General features: G+C 45.3%; 1 protein-coding gene across 14 annotated transcripts in view; it reads right to left on the bottom strand.

The window, feature by feature from the left end:
* PROX1 (prospero homeobox 1) overlaps positions 1-23,446 on the bottom strand; it is a 60,061-nt gene extending 36,615 nt beyond the window's left edge. For 5 of the 14 annotated variants that reach the window (XM_006074269.4, XM_006074274.4, XM_006074275.4 and 2 more), the window contains exons 1-3: positions 18,296-18,771; positions 8,270-10,061; positions 1,291-1,398 (exon numbers count right to left, since the gene is read on the bottom strand). In XM_006074269.4, the coding sequence (XP_006074331.1) occupies positions 1,291-1,398; positions 8,270-9,994 (1,833 nt within the window). In that variant the 5' untranslated portion in view covers positions 9,995-10,061; positions 18,296-18,771. The other 9 variants (XM_044942701.2, XM_044942700.2, XM_025285459.3 and 6 more) reach the window with 9 other exon arrangements.
* Between the last annotated feature and the right edge of the window lie 906 nt (positions 23,447-24,352).

Genomic DNA, 24,352 nt, shown 5'->3' with positions numbered 1-24,352 from the left:
CAGCCCACTGTGGCCCTTGACCTTTCTTTGCCTAAAGATGCTTAACCAGCAGTTCAAGTTTCTGCCTGTTTCTGCCTTCCCATGCTGCCCAGTTTGCTGGCACGGAATGAGGAGGAAACATGCCTTCCACTTAAGGAGCTCGGCCAGAGAAGAAGAGAGATAAAAGGCTGAAGTTGCTACACAATTCAAAAGCAAACAGGACGGAAAACAGAACTTTTCTTTCAAGGCCAAGTAAAACATGGGGGAAAGAGGGTCTGCAATGGGTCAGCCTGCAAAAGGGGGCCAGTGATGCAACTCAGGCATCGGGTACAAAACCCACCGCAGAGAGAGGGGAGCATTGGAGAAGGCAGTACGTTTTGGCAGATCATGGCTTCTCCATGGCAGAGATAAGAACTTTACACGCAGGGGTGGGCAGGGGAGGGTCGGGGGGGAAGAGTACCCAGCCCTAATAAACTAATCTCAGCTAATGTAATGTTTATCGAGTTCCTTGGATAATGATACCATGCGTGTCATTATCATCATCAAAACCCAATCTCTGTTTTAAAAAGTTACAGATGATTAACACAACATCAAGTTGTTGCAAACAATTACTTAAAACCCCCACACAGACACAGACGCGTGCACACACACACACACGCACACACACAGAACCAGGAGGTCCCCATATTCTGTAGAATGAGGGAGGCTGCAGCTGTAGGCCGACAGCTTTCATATCCTCATTTGAATAATGTGTCCTGAATCTGTCACTTTATTCATTCTCCTTATGCTCAGTGTACTCTACATCAACAACAAATTAAGTTGTAAATAAGAGACAATCATCACTTTTGTTTTTAAGCAGCTACTGCAGAGAGAATTTCAATGTACGCTCCTTTCGACAGGGGGGAGAAAGAGGTGCTAGAGTTTGCTTTCCTAAGCACAAATATGGGGAAACTAACAGAAACAAAAACAGAAACAGTTCACTGTGGCCAAGGGGAAGAAAAAAAATTCTCTAAAGCGCATCCCTCCAGGACCAGCTGAAATTTCTTCCAAGGAGTTATTCAGACACAAAAAGACAGAGGAGACGTTTCCGGGACTAGAAGGAAAATCCGTGCGCTCAGTCCTTTGGTCTTAGTACACAAGGAGCCTCCTTGCTTGGCACAGCTTTGGACCGAAGGACAAGTGCATTAAATCAATTACAACACAGGTGTATTTACCAAACGACCCCACACTCATCTCCATTAACTTCCAAGTGTTCAAATTACTACCTCGTGCACAGAAATTGAAAACATTAATACTGAAAAACGTCCTTACCTTTACATCAGAGAAGTAGGTCTTCAGCATGTTGGAGCTGGGATAACGGGTATAAAAGAACATGAGCTTTGCTTTTTTCAAGTGATTGGGTGACAATCCTTCCTGCATGTAGGATGCAATTGGTTAAGGAGATAATTTCTTGAAACACAAGTACCTACCATCCCTCCCTCCCCCCTGCCAGGAGTCCGGAGGCCCAATCAGTAGCCATGGGAATTCTGGAAGATAAACGACTCTGGCCATGGAATCCATCACTAACTTGCTGTTGCTGGCTCAGAATGGCCATTGCTGGTCAGAAATTGCCAAACATAATGGTGAGGATGCACGATTTAGTTGTGGGATCTTGGTGACTTCCTGGTGAGGATGGCAAAACATTTATTCCCCCTGTTTGAGGTCCTTAGGCTATGTATACGTTCACTTGTTGCTAAGGAGACAAATGCGCCCAGCAGGTATTGCACAACTCTTATCATGAGAGTTTTTTTCTTCTTTGCATTACAGTTCTGTTTGTTCTTCTCTTTGCTCTCTGCAGTTGACATCCAATTATTATACTAATGTAAGTGAAAACACAAAATGCATTATTTTGATCACTGTTAGGCAAGCTTCAAATTTTACCTTTTAGTGCTAATATAAGGGAGCATCTTGACTCACTTTCTTCCTATCTTATTATTATATCTTGTTAATTGTTTCCTTTTCAATAATAGCTAAAACTTGGGAGGGGTAGTTTGGGCACTGAGAGAACAGGGAGGGGGTGTCGCTTTTGTTAAAGCGAGGATCCAAAACCAGATACAATTTGCCTCTCCTGGATTTATAGTTAACTCCTTGGAGAGTGGCACAGTGGTTGGGGCTAACAAATCAATAAATGTGGGTTAGCAGATCAATAAATGGCCACTTACCCAAAATAAGAAGGCCTATTTATCTGGAAACATCATTACCTTTTAGATCTGTAAACAGCAGCAACTAAAACAGTTCCCAAGAGAATGTGAGGCTAACCATAACAATCCCGGCTTCCTGATTCTCCCCCAGATTCTTGGCACTCCTCAGCACACTCGGAGCGGGGATGGCTCTGGTCACATCTGTGCCGCAGCCTGGCCCTGCCATTTCCTCAGCAAATTAATGGCTTTATAATTTATCAGAAATGAAGACGCACGTGGAGAAAATCAATGTGGTCCCCCACAAGGTCAATTAAGGGTCCTTCCTAGAAGCTTCTCTAAGGATTTTCTCTTAAAAGAGTCTGGGAAAAAAAATAGATAAATAAGGAAAAGAAGAAAAGAAAATGTGCACGTGTGGTTGTATGCACACATGCACAAGCACACACATGCTTGGCGAACACACCCCACAACCATTTCACACCGTAGGAAGCAAGGACAAATAAACACAGACATTTAAGAAAGGTAAAGGTTTCTAAATGACCTCCATCAAGTGCAGCGTGACCAACCTCAGGAACAGAGAGGGAAACCTGGAAGTTCCTAGAGAAGCGTAATCGAATTAATATTGATAAGCTCTTGTCTACGTATAACAGGGGGCTTAACCAAATATAATGCTGAGAATTTGATCAATTAGCATTCCCCTTAGTATCATGCCATTTGAAAAAGATCACCTTGGTCTGCGAATTGAAAAGTTAATGCCTTTTGTTTCCACTGAAAATAAACACTAAACACTGAAGAAAGAAATTTTGATGTGAGATCTGTAAGCCAAAGCGGCTTAACTGAACTTGTGTTTTTGTTTGAGATCCTTAATGATTACAAAGACGATAATTTATGACTGACATACTTCTTGTGCCAAGGAAAGAGCTGAAAGGCCCTCCAGTAACCTCCATTAGACCGAGAGAGGGGACTAAAGAAGCCCGGCACACTTCAGGACCATCTGTCCAAATGGATAAGTGAAATAATAGTTGCAAGCTGTCTCCTATTGCCTCGTGATAAGAGTTTTAGGCAAGTCCAAACTTCAACAAACATGCTCAGATCTGGGTTCTAATCTGTTCTTTCAGACCGGCTACATTCAAACAACCTGGTACATTTAATTATTAGCGGGGAAAAGTCCCAAATCTTTTCAAATTTGGTCTCATACAAATCAAACTGCTTTGCTGCGGCTCTCAGAGATTTCTTGAGCCACCAAAACTTCCTGGAGCTTTCAATGTCTTTAAATTATGCTAAGATGTTTTCATCATTTTTATTTAAAAAAAAAACAAAACAAAACGAAAGAGCAAAGTATCCATCTTCTTTTGATTGGGATTTAGAGGCTTTTTATTTCATGACAAAATCATCCTAATTTGAATTTCTCAAGTCCATTTTTTTTTTTTTTTGCTTTAAAATGCTTCCTGTTGGAAATACTTGGAATCGATCAGTGGCAACAGAACACAGAATGCATCTTTATATCTTGCTCATCATGTAATGAAGATAAAATTCCCATAAAATATATGTTTCTAATAAACTATTAAAAATAGCTAATGAAAGATTTAAAAGCCAACAGTTAGATAATCCTTTCTTTTCCTCCTCAAAATAAATCTGAACTGACCAATTGGTTAATTTCCCTTTTAAGTGCTTGTGCTGAAAAGCAACTGTTCTTCCAAGAAAGCACTAGCTGTTTCCAGGATACTTACACACGCACAATGACTCATGATGGAATAGATTCAGTAAACATACAGCTGTACTGAACACGAGCTAAGCTCCATTCAAGGCCAGGAAAGAAAATGAGCACAAATAAATATTAAGGAGGTAAAGGGGGGGCGGGGTGAGGGGGGATGGAGCGCAAACAAGATCTGTCCCGGCAGCTCATGTGGCTTTGCCTCAATTCTCTTAGCCATAGCTTTGTGAAGACAGATGACATTCAATTCTATGTATAATGCAAAATAGACAATAACTGCTGAAACTTGAGACAGCTGCCAGGTGTAAAAAAAAAAAAAAAAAAAAAAAGGAAAAGAAAAGAAAAAGAAAAAAAAAGAAGAAAAGATGATAAATCCATAAATTAATGAAAGACATCTGCTGGGGAATATAAAAGATCAGAGAAGTAGGGGACTGCAGCTGAACCTAAAACGGTGTTCAAACAACCTGAGAATGTAAGTGTTGTCTGTTTACCAAGCACGGTACAACCTCACCTAAACAACAGCCGCAGGAGGAGCAGTGGAGGCAGCAAAAAGGCAAATGGGAGGATAAGAGGTTGTGAAGCCTGCAGGAAGAAAATTCTTTTTTTCCCCAACTGAACCCTGAATTGTGCCTAGAGATTTTACGTGCTGCAGGGCCAACCAAATAGATCGGGAATACTAATTCTCAAACGTTTTTAAAATCTGGAGGATTTTAGCTTTCTCCTTAAGCTCTGATTTGCTATGTGTCTAAGAGACTTTTCCCCTTAGACACCTTAAATGGGCAGAAAAGATCTAAATTCTCACATGTCATAAAGGGACAGAGCCAGTTGTGGCTCCACCAGAAGTTTAACATAATCAATGGGATGTGTAGTTTATGGAATTTTTTTTTTTAATGTACTTACTTCATAATCAGAGGGAGAGAGAAGAGAGGAACCCAGAGTCTTCCAGTCTTTAATAGTCATGTTTCCCTACAGATAATACACCTAACAGAACTAACTCCTGTGGCCCCACATGACTTCCAAAATAGTAAAAAATCAACTTCTATGGATTCATTCATATTTTAGAAATTCACTTTGAATTCAGGTTTTCTGGGTGGATTTTTAGCTTCAAATCATCAAACCATTTTTCTGTTTGAACCTCAAGTATTTTTTAACATTCCCCCTAAAAGTCCACCAGGGAAAGCTGGCTGCGGGTGCAGGGGCTCAGTTTCTTCACCTGTACGTCTTAACCGCGCCTGGAACATGGCTCTTGTGCTTTACTTGGCTGCATGCAAATGTTGGAGGCCCGAACAAGGCTATTTTTCTTGAGATGCAAAGAGGATGCATGACAAGGAACATCAGGAGGAAAAACAATTGGCTGGCTGTTTCTTTTGGAATTTGAATAAAACTTAATATTTGATTAAATAGATTCATTTGCAAAGACACTGAACAAATTTTTTATATCCAAGACATGAGCTTTTGGGGCAGGTGCACTGACATTCAGTTTACCATGCACACATTCACTATTGCCCTTCCATCAGAAAAGATACCAAGGTAGTGCATTCCATGATCTAGAACATATACGCTTAATGTGCGGGACTTGGAATGGATTTATCTGATCAGCTGGTGTCCTTGATAGTTCTTATCTTGGCTCCTTTGTTCAAAGAAACAGATGATGCCTTTGGGGTGGGAAAGAATCGTTTCTTAAGTATTCAATTATCCGTTACAGTTTGGAAAGCCATGAACTAAAGAGAAAAGCAATAATAACAATCATGAAGGTACCATTTCATCCCATTTCTCCTCATTTCGATTGAGCTTTTCAAAGAATAACTGTATAACAGGTTCAGATATGGCCTTGTCTACCTAAATTGAAGTCCACTCACTTGCTGTGATTTCTAGAGATTTCTTTGAACTAAAAGCTTGAGAATTTTGCCTAGGCATCATCATCAAGAAAGTCAAGGGAAGAACTCATTGCCACACAAGGACAGAGACGAGAGAAAAGGACATCCAGTCTCCCAACAAACATTCCTGTTCTCACTGCCTTCAGAACTGTGTAGACTCCAGAAAATGGTACTCACCTATCTTTTTCCTGAGAAACAATATAGCAAAGAGATAAATGGTTAACAGGGTGAGGTTGTGGAGGGGAAAAGAGAAAGAAACAGAAGCTGGAAGGACAGCAGGAAGGAAATGTAATCATTAATTGCAGGAAGACGCCAAAACTATTTAGTGACACACAAGAAATAACTCCAGGTGTAAGCAACTACTATTTCATAGGAACACAGGTGTTTCCAAACCATCCCTGTTGAGCAGAATCTTCTACCATAAGAGAGAGAAGTTATTCATTCCTTTGAAGAAGAAGCAACTAAATTCTCTTTAAAGCCTTTGATATGTATAGAAAGAAAAGGAAGTTCTTTCTATTCAAATCCTCAGAATTCCTCAGGGGATTTAGAGAGGGTGAGACAGGAGCAAAAGCAACACTTTCAGCAATCCAAAGATGGTTTTCTTAGAAATTCAACTTATTTAAAAACAACAACCAGAAACCAGCATCTTGAGTTAAAGAGTTAAGTATGGCCTTATAGGACTGAAACCTGGCTTCAATAGTCATCCAAATGGGCATATCCCTTTCCTGTGTGTGTGTGTGTGTGTGTGTGTGTGTGTGTGACAGAGAGAGTGAGGAGAGAGAGAACCCACCATCACTACAACTGGCTTCAAAATGAAGTAAGAGATCTCCGGGGAGCAATGGGGTCTGGCCCTGGACATAAGCCTGGTATGAGCCCCAGAAGACGCTCTCCTGCAAGGTGTAAAAAAAAAGAAAATTCAATGCCTGTGCCTTTGTTTGTTGCCTTTCTCATCACCAACAGCTATATTCCAATTTGACCAATGTTTGTTGCCTGCTTATGAGGTGTATGACATGGTGCCTGGCACAGCTTTGATTCAAGACTGGTGGATTCAACCTCAGATCTCTGAAAGTTAGATTTGTAAATCAGCAACCAAACCAAGACTCATCTGTTTACGTCTTAAGTCCTCACATCTTTCCCTCCAGACATTATTCTCTTCTTCCTCTCTACGAAAAGAGACTCCGTGCTTAACTGCCCAAGTGGGTCTCATATGTGTATCGCGCATTCACCTTATCAGAAATCTTCACTGCTGTCTTGAATAGGCCGGAAAGATGACTTTCACATCAAGGAAAATACATTTCTACCACAGCTGGGACTTTGCCCTTACATGGCAGCCTCTGGAGTGGGTTTAGATATGAAAATGCCAATCTCTAGTCATCAAGACGATTGCTAAAACCCTCACGTTAGCAACAGCCAACTTAATAGCTAAATTTTATATCCATCTGACAATTTCTTATAAAAGAAACATGCCTCTACTTGCCCCCAAATGTTACTATTCTATACCCCCAAAACATCAACAACCACACAATTTTTTAAAAATTTACTGAAAGGACCAATTTATAGAGAAAACAAAAAAACATGAGTTAAAAATAACTAGAGTTCAGGACAGGTCTAATGAAAAAATGTAACTGGCATTTCAAAAGTCAGGTTCAAAATATAAAAGAGACCTAAAAAGAGGCATTTTTAAAGTTGAATACAGCTGAGTTTTATATTTAATTGTGCTCTCTTGCTTTCCAAAATAATTTGCTTTGTGTATGTTAGGACAAAAGATTTCTGTGTATGGCTGAACAGAGGTTAATCATGCATAGAGGCAGCTGCACCAGACCCGAAGAACAGACCTTGGGTGAACGAGAGAGACGGATGTCGTCTGAATAAATTAGTACCTGTATATTTCCTTAAAAAAAAAAAAAAATCCCCCTTAAAGAATAAGGAGAGCATCTAACTCCCCATCCACATCCATCCTCTCCCACTGCAGCCTCCCACCAGCAAAGTGTTCCTCCTAAGATTTAATCAGGCCTTCTTTAAACGGACCAGGAGCCTTCTAGATGGCTAAAGGGAGAATTCTTCTTACGGAATCTTGGGGATCTCGAAACTGACTTTACTCCACTATGAATCTTACTATGTTAAAATCTGATGAGTGCAATATTACACTGAGATTTCCCCCCTCCCCCATCCTCTAAAAATACTCTTGAGGGAGAAAAAGAATAAGAAGATAATACGGGAAGAAACAGCAGAAAAAAAACACTGCTGCAAAAGCACAGATGAAATAGGAGCGCTTGGGGGCAATCAACAACTTGTGAAAGTTGCAGGGATGTTGGTTTCCTGTAAAGCTTTTGTGCAACCAGAAGCATCACGCACGTGTTGATAAAAGCCTATGACTCCGAATAAGAGGGCAGACTGGAGAAGACAGGAATCTACATGACTCTAAAACCCTGGGTAAACCTGACCTTGGGGGAAGACTTTTTGGCTTTCCGTTTGTTTTCTCCTTGGTCTGGGGTGGGGGTGGGGTGCAAATGAAAGGATATTGCACTTCCCGAATACGGTGAGATCTCAGACATGTCTTGAAGATCGCCACACTCGGATTTGATGAGAGACAAGGAGAGCCCTTCCGCGGTGCTGGGTGGGTGTGCTGGTGAACAGGGGTGGTGGCTCAGGTGATGGGACGACATCTTGGTCCTCAGACTCGTGGTCTCCCTAGTTAAGTCTAAGGATTCAGGAGAGGCTCGGTCTTTCCCCGAGAAGGAGCCGGTGGGAGCACCTATTGGACTCTGAAACGGGTAGGCCATCAAGGGGAGGGGGAAGGGGTGGCGGAAGGTGGACGTGGTGAAGCCCGCGGTGGCCGACAGGGGCGACTGGTGCAGGGGCTGGTGGTGGCCGCCGGCGGGGGGGCCGGAGGCAGACTGGTCCGAGGAGTTTTTGCGGACCACCAGGGGCAGGGCTTCCGTCTGGTCTGTGGAACCCGGCATCTGCACGTTGCCAAAGGTGTCCAGGGGATTCGGAATGATGACGTCGCCAAAGCACTGCAGGCGCTGGTTGGCGGTGTGGAAGTTGTGGTTCTCCCCGTTGACTGCAAACCTGGCCTGGGGGATCTGCAGCGGTGGGAAGACCTGAGGAACTTGGCGGGAGGGTTTGGCCGAGAAGACTTTGACCACCGTGTCCACCACCTGCGACATGGCAGTGTTCAGTTCCTGTTTCAAGGTCTCGGCCAAGTGTTTGCCTTCAGGCTGCAGGGAGTTGGGCCCGGGGTCTCGTTCTTTGTGGCTGCCTTCTCGCTTGGGCTTGTTTTCGGCCATTTCCTGCTCCCGGATCAGGGCCCGGGCTCGGTCGATGAACTGCCCTGGGTCCAGCTCGCACATCTCATTGTCTGACCTCCCCACCGAGTCCTGGGCCCTGGCCTCCAGGATCTCGGAGCGCATGCTGTCTTCAGACAGGTTACCATCTTCATCATTTTCAGAATCGGTGCTGTCATAGATTTGGTAGAACTTTTCCTGCAGCTGGCGCAGCTGTTTCTGCATGTCCTCCAGCTGCTGCTTCAGCTGTCGGCGCTCCTCTCGCTTCTGTTCTTTGCGGGCTGAAACCAGCTGCTGGAAACTCTGCTGCTGCTGCTGGGGCAGCTTCTGCTTGCGTTTGTTTTCTCGGTAACTTTCTCGGGGACTCACAGACTGCGGGGCCATCTCTCTTTCATTTTCATTGCCCCGTAATGCCACACTGGGGGAATGGCTCATACCCCGGATTATATTCTCAACCCGGGCGCGCTTTGCTCTCAGGTGCTCGTCACATAAGCGATCCACATCAAACTGGCTCATAGTAGGCCTGCCAAAAGGGGAAAGACACTCTGGGGGGCTGTCTCTTGAAGAGTTGCTGCATATATCCTCCTGATGTACTTCGGAGCCTGTACTAGAGAGACCGCTGGCTTGGAAACTGGGCTCCGTGCCACCATTTTTGTTCATGTTATTTTTCAACAGCTGGGAAATTATAGTTGCTCCTGGAAAAGGCATCATGGCATCTTCATACGAGTTCGCCCTCTTCAGCAGCTTGCGGAGTACGTTTGACTTCTCCCCATCTGCATGCTGCACCACTGAATACTCAACATCCTGCTCAGAACCTTGGGGATTCATGGCACTAAAAAACGTGGCTCTTGCCTTAGCGAAAAATGCAGATGCTGTCCCTACCGTCCTTTTCACTCCAATGTCAACTCTTCTCCTCTTGGTTTGCCGGCTTAAGAGGGCTGTGCTGTCATGGTCAGGCATCACTGGACAGTTATTGTGCCATCTTCAAAAGCTCGTCAGCTGGGCACAGCTCAAGAATCCCGGGACCCTGGCCAACAGAACAAAAGGACTGATGAATCATTTTCTTTAAATTTCTCCAAATTTCCTGACCTCAATCCTGAATCAAATGCAAAATGCATAGGCTCTGGGATTTATGGCACATTACAATTATTGCAATTTATTATGCACTCTGCTTGAAATGAAACATTTTTAAATATTTCTGCTCCACTGGTTTAAGATGGATTAAGATTAAAAAAAAAAAAAAAAAAAGGCAAAAACTGCTTAAGCACCAGTAATATGATTCTCTTTCACAAATGCCTAAAATGATACTGTTTATCTTCAGAAGAAACAGTAGATTATAAGAACACAGCCTCTGACAACCAATTGATTAAATTTTGGGCACTGAGATTCATATTACAAAAGCAGATAAAAGTGGTCCCTACTTAAGAAATAAGGTTAAATTTTGAGGATGCATGAAATCTGAATGAAAAATTCCATTTCTGCAATAGAATTATTGTGGCTTTAATGCTATTAAGGGGAAATGAGTCTAAAAAATGCAAATATTTCACATACATCCTTTATTACTGAATTTTAAAATATTTTTGTCATATGTGAAATGGGAAAGAGAACACTCCCATCAGCATCTTTCCAACACAAATGGTCAATTTAACATGGAAATAAATGCACAAATACTCATTTTACAAGTCTGCTTATTTAGCACAGATATGCGCTTTTTTAATATTAAAAATCACATCTGAAGATGGTGTCTGTTGCTGGATTTTAATGTAAGTATGAGAATATTTATAAATTTTCATCTTGTCTTTTTGATGACTTAAATTTTAAAGTTGGACTCAGTGCAAAAGAAGGACATTATCACATTTTAGAAATCCATATGTGGAACAATAAATTGAATTAGGCAAGGATAAATACATCATCAGTACTAGTTTTTTTTTTTTCCTATAATCTGCCAAAATAATACTTCAAATGCCTGAAGAAACTCTTTAACGTACACCACTTGTGAATCTTATTTCTTATGCCAAATTAAAACATTAAAAAAAAAAAGACAGAAAAAAAAAAAGACTGAAAGGAGATACATAAAGAAGAAAAAAGATAACGTCAATTAACTATGTGAGAAAGGGAAATACTGTCTCTGCATATGAACTTCCATTGTTTCTTGGGAACACAATATAAAAAGAGAATATCCTTCCTTGCATTTTACAAAAGGCACTTGACATATTTTGTGGTGTTAACCAGTGATGGCTAACCCCCAATTCTGTCTAAACGTTAAGATGTCACATCTCCTTGCTTACAATGGACGTTTTAAGAAGAAAATGAAAAAAAAATTTTTTTTCACACGGGGTTTATCTAATATTAAACTTCACGTTTGCTTAACAGAGCACATCTTCACAATAACAGGGTCTATTGCCAAAGGCAGCGTGCAGAGTGTTTGGAAGAGCTCCCATCTCTTTCGGTTCACCTGTGAAAACATCTACGTGCTCCCTAGGACTGCATCTGTGGCTAGTTTTAAAGAATGACTATCCATGCAAATAGGCATAATTTCAGCATGAAATAACCTGTTAAAAATCAAGAAAAAGCTCAATGCTTAGATGGCAGTGTGTATTTTTTTTTAAGTGACAAAGATGTCATCCTGCAACCCTTGTTCCCAGTTTTCCTATGAAGATGCAACCTTTAAATAAAACCTGGTTCAGAGTGTCAAGAAAGCAACATGATGCTTCTTTATATGTTTTTTGGATGCTTGAGGGTAAAATAGTTTTTGTGTGCCTCAGGATGGAATATCCTAAACTTGGAATGGAATCAGATCTTGATAACTTCAGCATTAGAGTTCAAAATTGAATTCAAGATGATTGTGACCCCTCACACATTAATAAATGAAATTGGCTTCAGGAATACAAGAATCCAATGGCAAATATTTCACTAACATGTTAGATCTGATAAATCAGGTACAGCTGTCAAGTGAGAGAAAAAAGGGGGGAACTGAGACAAACAAGAAAAAAGATGAATTATTTTAAAGCTCAGAAAGATTCGCATATTGAGGGGGACGTTTTTTGCAAGGAGGACTCTGTGTGTATATATCAGCTTTTCAAAAAGAGAGTTCATTGCCATTCTTTAAAAATTTTACCTCTTGTCTTTTTGTGTGTAAATCATTTTCTCCTTAATAGCACCTGAAAAGCACACAGGTCTCCAATCAAAATGTTGAATAAACTTTCTGCAGTATTTTCTTCCCCTGTTCCTGCTAACATCCTATCTGGATTTTCCTCCTACCCATCCTTGTTATAGGAAGAGCATCTCTGCAAGAGAGGCTCAGAAACAACACGCTGGTCTAAGAGATGAACACAAGGTCATCCACAGCCATCCTTCCTTTCCCAGCTGCCTCTACCTCTGCGTCAACTGCACTTCCTCTCCTCTAGCCTAGGTATCAACAGCTGCATCCCCACCTCATGCCTGAGCCAAGAGGAGGGCTGTGCTCTTTCTAATGTGGAAAGAAATGATACGCTCATCTTCAGTGGCGAATGCGTGTTAATTAAACATGATCGTTGGGTGTTATAAGAAGAAAATATCCTGTAACTTCTTTAAAATTCCCCAAACGAAACTGATTTTTGCAATTCTCTTTCAACTGGTCAGCATTCTTAGATCAAATAATAATTTGTTTCTGTTTGGGGCTAAGGGAAATTATATACTTTTAGGTCTTATTGTAAAATGTACAGCTGAGACATAACAATCAGGACAAAACAAATGGGAAAACTAGGAAAAATCCAGCTAGATATAATCCAGCAAGACAAGGCATTATATTAATAGGTGTGAATAAATAACTCTCTCCATATAGCTTTGAGCTGAATTCAAAAATGAAGGTATAGGAGGCATACACATTGGAATTATAACCCATGGAGGCTATAGGAGAGATTAAATAAAATAACTGGTGACTATAGTACTTTATCAGCATCATGTTTCATAAACAGTATATATGAATATTTTACCACACAAGAAAATGCATTGTTAAATGACTATAATAAAAATTAAATCACCTGAAAATGCTTTCAAAAGTGCTTCCATGACTTCCCAGTTCAGAATTTAGAGAATGCTATGGAATGAATTTATCAGTGATATCAACCTGCCCATTAAAGATTTTTAAAAATTCCCTTATTTCTTAATATATGTATTAAGCCATATGTTTCAACTACAATTATTATTGATTTTTATTATATTTAATTTTAATCTTGAGTTTAACCTGGCAATGGGAAACCTTCTGATCAGCACTGGTGAACATCAATATCAGCAAGTATGCAGAAAAATACTGATACAGAATTTGAACCCAAATGTATTATCGATTGATACACATATTCTATTCCTTTAATTAATATGAAAATCTACATAGAATATTTTATTATTAAATATTGGGTTGTACCACTTGGCATCTAACTACCAAATGCTTTAATAATTTCTATATGAGGAGTATCTTAACATTAGCAGATTCTTCCCAGAGAAAAGAACAAACATCCAAGTATAATCAAGTCAGATTTTAAGGACTCCACAACATTCATTAAAATCTGAATTATCTAAAGAATTAACTTTAGAAGGAGAATCCCAAGGAAGCCGATGATAATGTCAGTAGAAAAGAATTTTCAGAGGAGGATTTCAAAGGAACACTGCAGTGTGAAGTAGAAAGTGGTGAAGTGCTCTGCTTTAAGTTTATGTGTGGATGAGTCCCTTAGCGTTCACCTGAACCTACCAAACACTGTTAACAGGCTACACCCCAATACAAAATTAAAAGTTTAAAGTTTTTTGGGGAAAAAGTTATTTGGAAGGGGGTGCAACCTTTACGCCTCTATCTGGAGTCCAGATTCTGGACAAAGATGTGTTCACTATGGTTTTTATTCAAACAGTTCAGGTAAATCTTTCATGAGATGGGGAAGAAGGTATGGCTGCAGTGCTTTCCTGCTTGGATTATATAGATCATCAGTCTTGATTGATAAAATGATTTGAAGAAATTGCTCAAGCCTATGCTTTTACTTCTTTTAGAAAACCACCTTTAAGTGGGCCTCTGATCTACTTGGGTCAAGTCTCTTATGAAATTTCAAGTGGAATAACACCAACAAAGAACACTGTGAATCCATCTGGAAATCAGTAATTCAAGGGGGAAAATTAGATGACTTGATTTAGGTACCCACCCCCGTCCCCCGCCCCCCGCCGGGCCCCCTACCAAGCTGTCCCCTTCACTGTATTTAAGAGTTCATTTCTGCTAATTAGCAACTTTCTCCTTGGAGAAGTTCCTGCTATAAGGTTAAGAAAGCCTTTGGTGTTTACTGTGAATAATCCACTTGATATTAGTTAATACTTAAATTAATTAAGATTGTATTGTCAAAGCTTATAACAGATTCTAAATTTTCCTATCATAGTGTTCTCAAATCAGAACCATTTCATTTAAAATTCCTCCATTCTATCAAAAATTCCATATATTTTTCACCTGCAAGATGAAAACAGCAAATTTCTGGAACATGCCTAAAATATTCATTTCTACTTATTTAAAAAGTAATAATTCACCAGATTAGTAAACAAAAGGGAGTGAGAAATAACTTCAAGAAGAAACAATTTTTTTTCCTTCTGAAGAGAACTGAAATACTCTAACTGTCCTTTGAAGCTTTAGAATACCCCAGGCAATAGGTTTTAGAAATTTCTTATGTATATGTCCTTTGCAATATATGTCCAATACAATATGGATACTTAATTAGAATCCAATTATAACGTATCAGGCACAATCCATCTTTCTATTATTAAATTACTAACATTTTATAAGCTTTTATTAATCTTGAACCTTACCATTCCTCATCTTAACAGGTGCAAATGCAAACAATACCTATAAGAAATTCATGAAAAAAGGCCTATTTCACTTTGAATTAATAAAGAGCACGCCTGGCAGCTAGGTTATGTTTTAAGATTATAAGTGCTACTTACAGAAGAAAGATGTTAGGGAATGAATAAAGTGAGAACAAAGATGAATGTTATGTATGCATGACATTTTTCCCACAAGGTGGTGATTAAACTAAATAGAATTCTGGATAATGGACACATAAAAATATCAATAAGTGCCCAGCACAGAAAATACTTAATAAAAATAAAGCAAATGAACATATCCATAGATGACATATTAATTATGAAAGAACTGCAAAAGCATCCAAGAAAAGTATTAGGAGGAACTTGGATGTTTAAGTTGAAAGAATAAATGACATACACTCTCTCATTTTCATGAAACAATGATCATCCACCAAGCAACCAAACCAACCAGCAAAAACCATTCGCCATCTAATCTAATTCTATGCAACTCAAGAAGCAGCCTGGTTGAAAGAAAATAAATAAATAAATAAAAGATCAGATGTTGAGAATCCAGATATAGTGCCTACACTGAATTCTCAATAGCCTCCTTCACACACGAAGCCACAGTCCTTACCTTCATCAGTTTTACCATTGCAGAAACAGGTCCACGGTGTAGCCCATGGACAGGTTAACCAAATTACTCCCCCTTTTCTTCATCACCACCCACAGCCCATTTAATTTTGAAAATGCTCAGAAGTTCTTGCAAGAAACTCTTCAGAGAGCGGACTGCCTGCATCTTGCATCAAATAGAAAAGCACAGTTACCTCTCACATACTTGAGATTTTCCTTCTCCATCAAAGTACTAACTAGGACATCTGGCACATGTCTGGTACAATGACAGGCTCATTCTACTTTATGAGAGTATTTAACATACGACTTGAAAGAGTTATGCACATACCTATTCTTTCTGGGCAGGGAGAAAGCACGCTAAAAAGATAAGCATTAACAACAGTAACACTTTCAAACTGACTTTGGTATTCTTGGCAGTTACACATACTACCCATGGATGTCCAAATCTCACACACACACACACACACACACACACACACACACATACAAAAGAAAGCTCTCACCACTCCCCCACAACGCCCCCACAGACCTGGGAGACAGGCGTAAACCAGAGGGAAGCAAAGAGAAAGTCAATGTCCCTCCACCTGCTGCCTGAAGTGGGGGGTAATTTCAGCTGCCTGGCAGACAGAAGCCTGAGACACAGCCTCCCTAGCAGCCTGCCAACATCCTTAAGAAAAATAAACAAACACATACCAACTTGTCCCCCACCCCCAACCAAAGGACTCACATGGCAGGGCTCAAAACATAACAGCCTAGTTCCCATTAGCCCGGACAATCCTATTAACCAGGGCAACCATAAATTCATAAACCTCTACAACCCTGGAGCACAGCACCGTGGTCTGGAACAGTACAGACATATACAGACACAGAGGAAATTTGCACCTGTCTTTCTTGACACAACACACCTGTCAGGCCCTGCCCATGCACAGCCCTCGGGCTAATAGACCTCTGCCTACGTAGTCTAGGAAAGTACATTTTTTTTTTTTTTTCCTTTTGGTAAGGGAGGTTATAGATGGGAGAGAGGGTGGGGTGGGGAGAGAGGAAGAGAAGAGACTTCTAGCCTTGACTTTGAGAGAAGGCCACCCTGTGCTTGCACTGTTTTCATAAGCTCAAGGAGACAACCAGACCTTCTTGGAAAAATAAAAACAAGCAGGTGAGTTCTCAGCCTTCCCCCAGGCGGAGTGGGTTCTGGATTGCCAAGAACAGCAGTTTCACACTCCAACCTGCCTCCTTGGGCTATTTAAGACTGTCGATCAACCCCTCCTCCCAGTTCTTCTCAGCCTGCCAGGAGGACTCTCTACTTCCGAAAAAAAAAAAAAAAAGACTGAAAAAGTGGCGGGAGACCTGTGAGTCTCCCTCCAAAACTACTCCCCCTCTAACTTCCCTCCCGCGCCCCCCCACCCCCGGCCCCTCCAATCCACACTCTCCACCTACGTTGAGTTTTAGCCGGAGGAGTAAGTGGCGGGCACACCCGAAGAACCAACAACTTGCTAAACCGGGGGCTTTGGGGAATGTCTCCCCCCCACCCCAGCTTGCCCTCGTCGCCCCCTCTCCTTGTCTGTTCAGGCAGGATAGCCGCTTTCCCCGCGCCGCTCCCCCCTCCTCCGGACTTTTGTTCCCAGTAGCAATCACGCTCACCTCTCCATTCCTCCCTTTCCAGTCCTCCGAAGTGGGGCAAAATTGTAGGTACCACCCAGACGAACCAAGATCAGATGGAAGCAGCCCAACCGAACCGGCCGCCGGCGTTGACTGCGAGCAGATCCGCTGGACAAGAACATCCCCTACCCCCACCCGGACCGCGATCCTTCCATCCTTCTGCGGCGCTCGCGCCCCAGCTCCCCCTCCGACCACGCGACGCCCCCCCCGCCCCCCGCCCCCCGCAACCCGAGGCTTCCAGTGCCACCTTACCCTACTGAACTTGACTTAGCCCTGGGTCCTGGGAGCTCAGGAGAGGGGAGCCGCGCTCGTTGCCCGGGACCATCTCTCCACTGCTCCAACCCTGATCTCAACATTTCGGCTTCGACAGCGTTTTGAGAGGCAAGTAGCCGAGCGCCCCCCCTCCACCCCATCCCCCCCTCCTCCTCCCTCTCCCTTCCTCCCTACTCCCTGGCCCTCTGCTGGGGTTAAAAAGGAGAAGTGAAAGGTATGCAAATGACAAGCAAATTGGAAGAGCCTGGAAGAAAGGCAGCTATAATAAACAAGACAAAGAGAGAGGACGTGGGGACTAGCCCAGGAGTTTTCCTCCGGGCGAGATGGGAAGGATGAGACTGGGGAGGAGACCCGGGGGATTCAGACGAACAAAAAGCGACCCGGTCCCCCTCGCGGTCCTCTCTCCGGAGAAGAGGGCCAGAGAAAGAAGGAAAGGAAGCGAACGCCTCCTCACCGCGTCCCCCCCCCCCCCCCCCCCCGAAACAGTACACAAAAGGTGACAAGATCAGCGACAAGTCCAGCACTACTAGCCTTCTCCCCCCTCCACACACACACACACCGCCAACACCACCCCCCCAGCCACCAGCAGGAAAGAGAAAGAAATAAAAAGCCAAGCGGATCACTTACTCTTAGGAACTGGGAGGAGCGGAGCGCTGAGTTCCACTGAGGCTCCTGCTTAGAAACTGTTTAGACGCTAATTTTTTTTTCCCCTTAAATTATGATTCATCTAAAGAACACCCTTTTCTCCCGGGGATGGGGGTGGGGGGGATAGATGTGTACACGGGTCTGAGTAATGGGAGTCTCTTTTTCTGGTCTTCTCATTCAAGAACAAGCCGGTACAAGTGATTCTGGAAAAGGGGAGGGGACTCGCGAAGGGGGGGAGAAGATACTTACGCGGTGCAGAGAGCAGTGGGACCCACCGAGCCTTTTTTTTGGGGGGGGGGGCAGGCGGAGAGAGGAGGACACGCGCGCGCACACGCACGGGGAGAGATCTTGCGGGTGATGAATATGATAATTGGACAAGGGACGGTGAGTCCGTGCGGGCACGCGCTAGCGGGCCGGCGGGGAGAAGGAGACGGGAGAGAGGAGAGGGTGGGCTGGGGGAGGGTGGGAAGAGGAGCGGAGAGAGCGCAGGAGAAGAGGCGAGAGGTGAGAAGGGAGGAGAAGAGGGGAGACAGGAGAGGAGAGGAGCGAAGCGGAGAGGGAGCGGGCGGACCCGGCGAGAGCTCTTTTGCGCCGCTCTGCTTCCCCCGGCTGCAATGGTGTATTATTTCCGAGCGCTCCCTCGGCTGAGGGCTCCGCTCCACAACAAGATTTACTTTAAGACACAGCTGAAGGAAACAGGAAGACTGCACGTCACAGTCTGACTGACGTACCCGGCCCCAGCACCCAATCGCGAGGCGCCTTCGGATTCAAGGGGGGATAGCGAGGCAAGAGAACTTGGGAGGAGAAAAAAAAATATATAAAAGGGGTGGGGGTGAGGGGCTGGGAGGAGAGGAGGGGAGAGGGGCCCCACGCTCCCCTCCCCTGCCTCCATCCCCGCCCCCACTCCCCACCTCACCCGCGCCCAACAGCCGCTGCTTCGGGGCGACCGGCTCGCTGCGCCCGCGGCCGGAGCGAGCGGTCTGCGGGCGCTGTGCTGAGCGCCGCTCGGCTCACACTCGCTCTTCCAGGACGCAGGTCCTTTTTTTTTTTTTTTTTTTCCCTCCCCTTCATTTCTCAGATACCGCTGATTGAGTTCGCCGAGCGGCCGAGCGAGTGAGCGCTCCTCGGACGGGGGGTGGAGGAAGGCATAGAAAAAGTGTTCTGGAGAAAAAGTGGGGGTTTAAAGGGGGCTGGGGTGGTCTACGAGGACAGAGCGGGGGCCCTCAAATCATTCCACTTTTTAAATGATCGTAGCTAGTATCAGGAATACATGTCACTGTGGCTTTCTTTGAAAGGAGAGGTGGACAATACAGGTAGGTTTTGGATTAAAATAATAGTAGGTGCCAGAGGTTTGGCTTCGGCTCCGCTGCATCAGATATGAGAAGATCAGTATTGGCTGAATCCCAGTTAATCTCCCATCAAAATTGTTAGGAAGAAGAATATTTGTCCTTGGTTACCTCTAACAACCTTATCTGGATTGTAGGTACAGCAACCTTGGGGAGGGGTGGGGGGGGGGAATGTTACAAACATTACTACCAACCGATTACCGCTCAGTAACTCACTCACCCCAGAATGATTAGAGAGAGGTTTCATGAAGGATTTACACCGTTTTGACGTCTGGGTAACAAACTTGAAAGTTTCCTAGGTAAGAAATTTCAAGCGCTTAAATTTCGGGCTTCTGCGTCAAGCCACAGAAAATTCACTTTGTTTTGACATTTCTTGGACGAAAAATAACCAGCGAGATTTCTTTAGATCATGTGGTTCTTGAAGAGCTGCTTGGGATTTGAAAGTTGCTAATGCTAAGGCGCAAGCTTCCAGCCGCAGCGAGGATGTCGCTTTCACCGGGCACAGTAAACGGGCTTTTAATAAGACAACCGCGTTTATGACTTCAAGGTCCTATAAAAGCTGGGACTTGCAAGGGCTGTGAAGCAGAAACATTCACACCCAATCGATAAGACGCTCTTTTTTTTTTTTTTTTTTTTTGTAGGATGGGGACAAGTATTTTTCGTGTGTCCCTCGAATTTAACCAGATCAAAGGTTGAATCGTGTTGCGTCGTGACAACAGAGTGTTTGTGAAGTGTGTTACAATACACTGGCCAACTACCACCACCACCTTCCGCAACACACACACACACACGCACACTTTTCCTGGGACAATTTCAGCCTCAAATTCATCAAACTGTGAAGAAGTCTAATCTTTGAATAAGAATAGTGACAATAGTATGTTCCAGTCCATACCCTGTAGGAAACTTTTGGCATGGGATTCAAACACTGAAAAGAAGAAGGGGGAAAAAATTAAGCCGGCCGGGTTAGGTGTTGGGGACCAGGAAAGAAAGGGGGAAAAAAAAACCCACCAGACTTGCTTGAGCATCCCCCCACCTTCATGTCTCCCTTCTCGCTGCCTCCAGGCACTCCCCCTACCCATTATGGAATCAACACAGAGGCTCGCAAACACAGGACTCACACTTCCAATGATCGGCCACTGCATCAAGTGTTCTAATCGAGATGTGACAATTTAGACTGGGCACAGAAATAATCTAGCCACATGGCCATTAGATACAGGGTGGAATAGTGTTTCTTTTGGTTGGGTCCTTTCGAGGTAAGCGGGTGTACTGAGCGGAGAAATGCGGGTTCTGTGAATGGATCAGCGCTACTTCCTTTCTTCTTTTTCGTCCTAGTATCTTCCTTAAGTAGCCCAGTGTGTACCTGATCGCGCCAGCCCACAATTAAACAGAAGTAAAGGATACATGCCCTCCACACCTTAAAACCATCTGCTCAGTTTGACATTTAAAAGGGAGGAGGGCAGGGAAGGAGGAGAGGAGAGGAAGTGGGGAAGAAAGGAAGCTGAGCGGGAGAAAAGGTTCAGACTCTAGAAGGAAACGGCTTGAACTTTAGCCCACAAGTTTATGTCAATTGCACCTAGCGCCCCGGTGCACGTTTTGCACACACTATGCCCGGGAACTGGCGGCGGGAAAAGTTTCCTGCGAGCCCTAGTAAGTCCTTTATCTCTCCCGGGGGAAGGCAGGCCCGTGTCGAGGTCGGGGTACCCCGCTTGGCAAACAAGAAATCTCCTCCACCCCGCAGCCTCGGCGGCGGAGGCTCGCGGCTCGCCAGCTCTGCCGCGGTGGTTCGCAGCCCGAACTGGGGGCACCAGAGCGGCTTGTGGAGTGAAATAGGAGCGCGCGCGACGCTGGACGAGCGAGCTCGGTCCGCAGCCCAGCTAGGCGAGCTGCATATGCTGAGGCCAGAACTGTCTCCTAAAGTCTGGGCGACATACAGGCCAGGCTCCTGGCAACCTCTCCAGCCAGAACTTCGGCGTTCTCCCGGGGCTCAGGCCGCCCTGAATCAAGGCGTGAGGCCCAAGCTCCCTATCTCCGGCTACTCGCGGTTTGTTTTCTGATAGGCGAGAAGCGATCAGTCAGCCCGGAGACGAGAAGTCGCCTAGATACAGGCTCCATCTCTGAAACCATCGGGCAAGTTTAGGGTCAGACCCTTTCTCCGCCCTACTGCCAACACAACCCCAGTAACTTAAAAGTTAACACAAGTTCTGACCGGTCTTCCAACAAACCTCATCTATGCAGTTTACATTTGCTTTTTTATCAGAAGGGTGATCTGTGTGCGTTCTTAGTCAAACTCTTTCACTTATCACTTATGCATCTAGTTCTGGGTTAAACACACTTCTGCTTGATATTTCTTCGGTGTATTTTACCCCTCAGGTTCTTTCTTAAAGCCAGTAGGTGGGGATAGGAGAGAACAGTGCATATCAGTAATTTAAAAACCTTACAAACAATCGTTAGCAGATCCTAAATAAACCAATTCTGGGAATTGCAACCAGATCCAGCTGAGAGACAAACATGGATGTTTATTTCAGGAGAAGGATGCTGAAGATCCAGCCTGGATAAACACCTAACAGCACCCACCACCCACTACCACCACCGCCCTGAAGAGAGGAAGAAAAAGAAATAAAAACCCACTCTAGGGTGCAGGCCGGCCTGCTGCAGGCTGTCTAGAGGTGGACTGCCTGCCTGCCTGCCATATTCCTGCTCTTTCTCTCAATCCCTATGCCCAGTGTGAGGCCAAGACCAAAGTGGATTTGTTCTGAACGAGGGGGAAAGTGAAATGCCAGGAGATCAGTAGCAAGTAGCAGCTGCAAGGTTTCTCTCCTGGGAACCCCACTGCTTAGAAGCCTCCAGAGCGATGCTTGTTTAACCAACAGCTTTCAAAGTAAACAGAAGCGATTCACTCCAAAGAAGTTGAACTATAACTCTTACAAAAATTTGGGGTTGGGGTGCTGGCAGAAAAAGTAATAAAAAACAAAATAAAGCCCCCACCCCCAAATCAGGGCCCAGAACAAAGCTTCAAGGAGCCTAGAATTGTCCTAAACAAATCCATTGAAAGGATTCCTTACAATAGTGACCTCGAAGAAAATCACTCTTACCCCACAAACACACACTTGCGCTGGGGAGGGGGGCTTGGTTGTCAGTGATCGAAGGGGCACACTACTACTTGATTTTATGGAAGTGGGCGAAAACAATCAAATGGAGGTACGATCCCTTCCCCAGAGTAGAAAGGAGTAGGCTGGGAGCTCTGCGACGCCAACCTTGGCTTTGCCTCAGGCACCGAACTTTCCAATATCAAGATATTAACAGATGGTGGTGAGCACATGGAGGGCTGTTACTTACATAATCCAGCCACTCCGCCCGGGCGCGCTGAGCCCAAAAAGGCGCCCGCCAGGCCGCGCGCGCGTGTCTTCGGAGGGGTGCTGTTGCCCCACCCCCGACCTCCCTCCGGAATAACTTGCCTTTTTTCAACCCCACCGGGCTCTTTGAGGATTAGTATTTGGAGAGGTTGTGATTTTGGGGCGGGGGGTGGAACCATACATCGATCCTCTTGGGCTATATCTTCTTCAGTCCACGGTAGAGAAGAAGCCAAGGGCAGAGGGAAGTGAAGGGACGCTTTCGGAGAGAACTGGGCGATCTCGCTCCGAATCTGGGGGTGCTGGGGAGTGGGATTTACGCCATTTACACCCCTCCCTCTTTGGCGCGGATTAGCATCTCTTCTCGTGTCCCTGAAATACTAGAGCAGGCACGGGCCGCAGCCAGGGGGAGTGGGGTGGGGTGAGGGTGTGTGTGTGTGTGTGTGTGTGTGTGTGTGTGTGTGTGTGTGTGTGTACGCCTCTGCACGCTGGGGCGCAGTGGGCAAAGTTACGCAGAGCCTCTGGACACCGCCGTACTTCCGAGCTTTGGCAGGATTTTAAGCACTGGGTCTCGCACGTGGGGAACCCCTTTCGGGCGGTAGCGCCCGCTTGCCTGCACGCCCACAGCACCTCCCCGGAGGCCTGGTCGTCCCCTCCCCGGCCCCGTGTGTCTGAGTACCTCCGCGTGCGTGCCCGGGGACAGATTTGTTTGACGAGCCTCCTTCCCGATGGCGACTCGGGGCCGCCCAAACCCGCGAGGAACACGCCTGCATGTGTCGGAAAAGTTTCGGGTCGGGTGGGAAGGCTGGGAGTCTCCTCTGCAGCCCCGAGGCGGGAGCGGGGCCTCCGAGTCAGTGTCTTCCTCCGGGTCTCCTCCTCCCTCCCGGCCCTTCCTTCCTCGCCCCGGCCCCGCGCTAGGTGTCGCGGCCTCTCCGGTCGGGAGACGACGCGCGCGAGTAGCGGCGGCCGTGGCGCCGCGCAGCGGGCGGAGGGCGCGCCCCCTCCCACCCGGTTGCCCCGTGGGGGTGCGGGTCGCCCCGCCCGGACCCCGCGGCCCTGCCCTTCGCCCGGGGCCGCCGCCCGGCTCCGCGGGCCAGAGCTGGGCGCCCGGCGGGCGCGGAGGGCAGCCACCTGCTCCCCGCGCGCGGCGCGGAGCCGGGAACGTCCGACGCCGCTCGGCCGGCGCCGGGCGATCGCCCCCGCCGCCCGCCTGTTGCTGCGGGGTCTCGGCGGCGGCGTTCCCGCAGCCAGTGGGATAGCTCAGCCTGGAAGGTGGGGGCCACCACTGGGGACCCAGATAGGGGCGGGGACGCTTGGAGGGCTTGAGACCTCCCCTTCTGCCCACCCCCTTTATTTTCTCATTTGGCTTTTCTTAGGACCGTTTTCAGTCAAGGATGTGAATTTCGGAGAAGATGCTCTTTTCAAGGGGCTTTAATAGTAGGACTTAACTCATCCCTACTGCCCATTTTAGGAGGCTTTTAATCTGGACGCCAGCGAGTTAGAAATAAATAGGTGTAGGCCAGGCTCACAGAGGGAAAAAGAGAAGGAAGCTCCCAGTTTGGATTTATTTTGGGGTGGGTGGGGGAGAGAGTGAGTGACTCTGGAAAGTT

Source organism: Bubalus bubalis, chromosome 5 (genome assembly GCF_019923935.1).
Source record: "Bubalus bubalis isolate 160015118507 breed Murrah chromosome 5, NDDB_SH_1, whole genome shotgun sequence".
Lineage (NCBI taxonomy): Eukaryota > Metazoa > Chordata > Mammalia > Artiodactyla > Bovidae > Bubalus > Bubalus bubalis.
The sequence above is the reverse complement of the archived record's forward strand: the minus strand, read 5'-3'. Positions and strand labels throughout refer to the sequence as shown.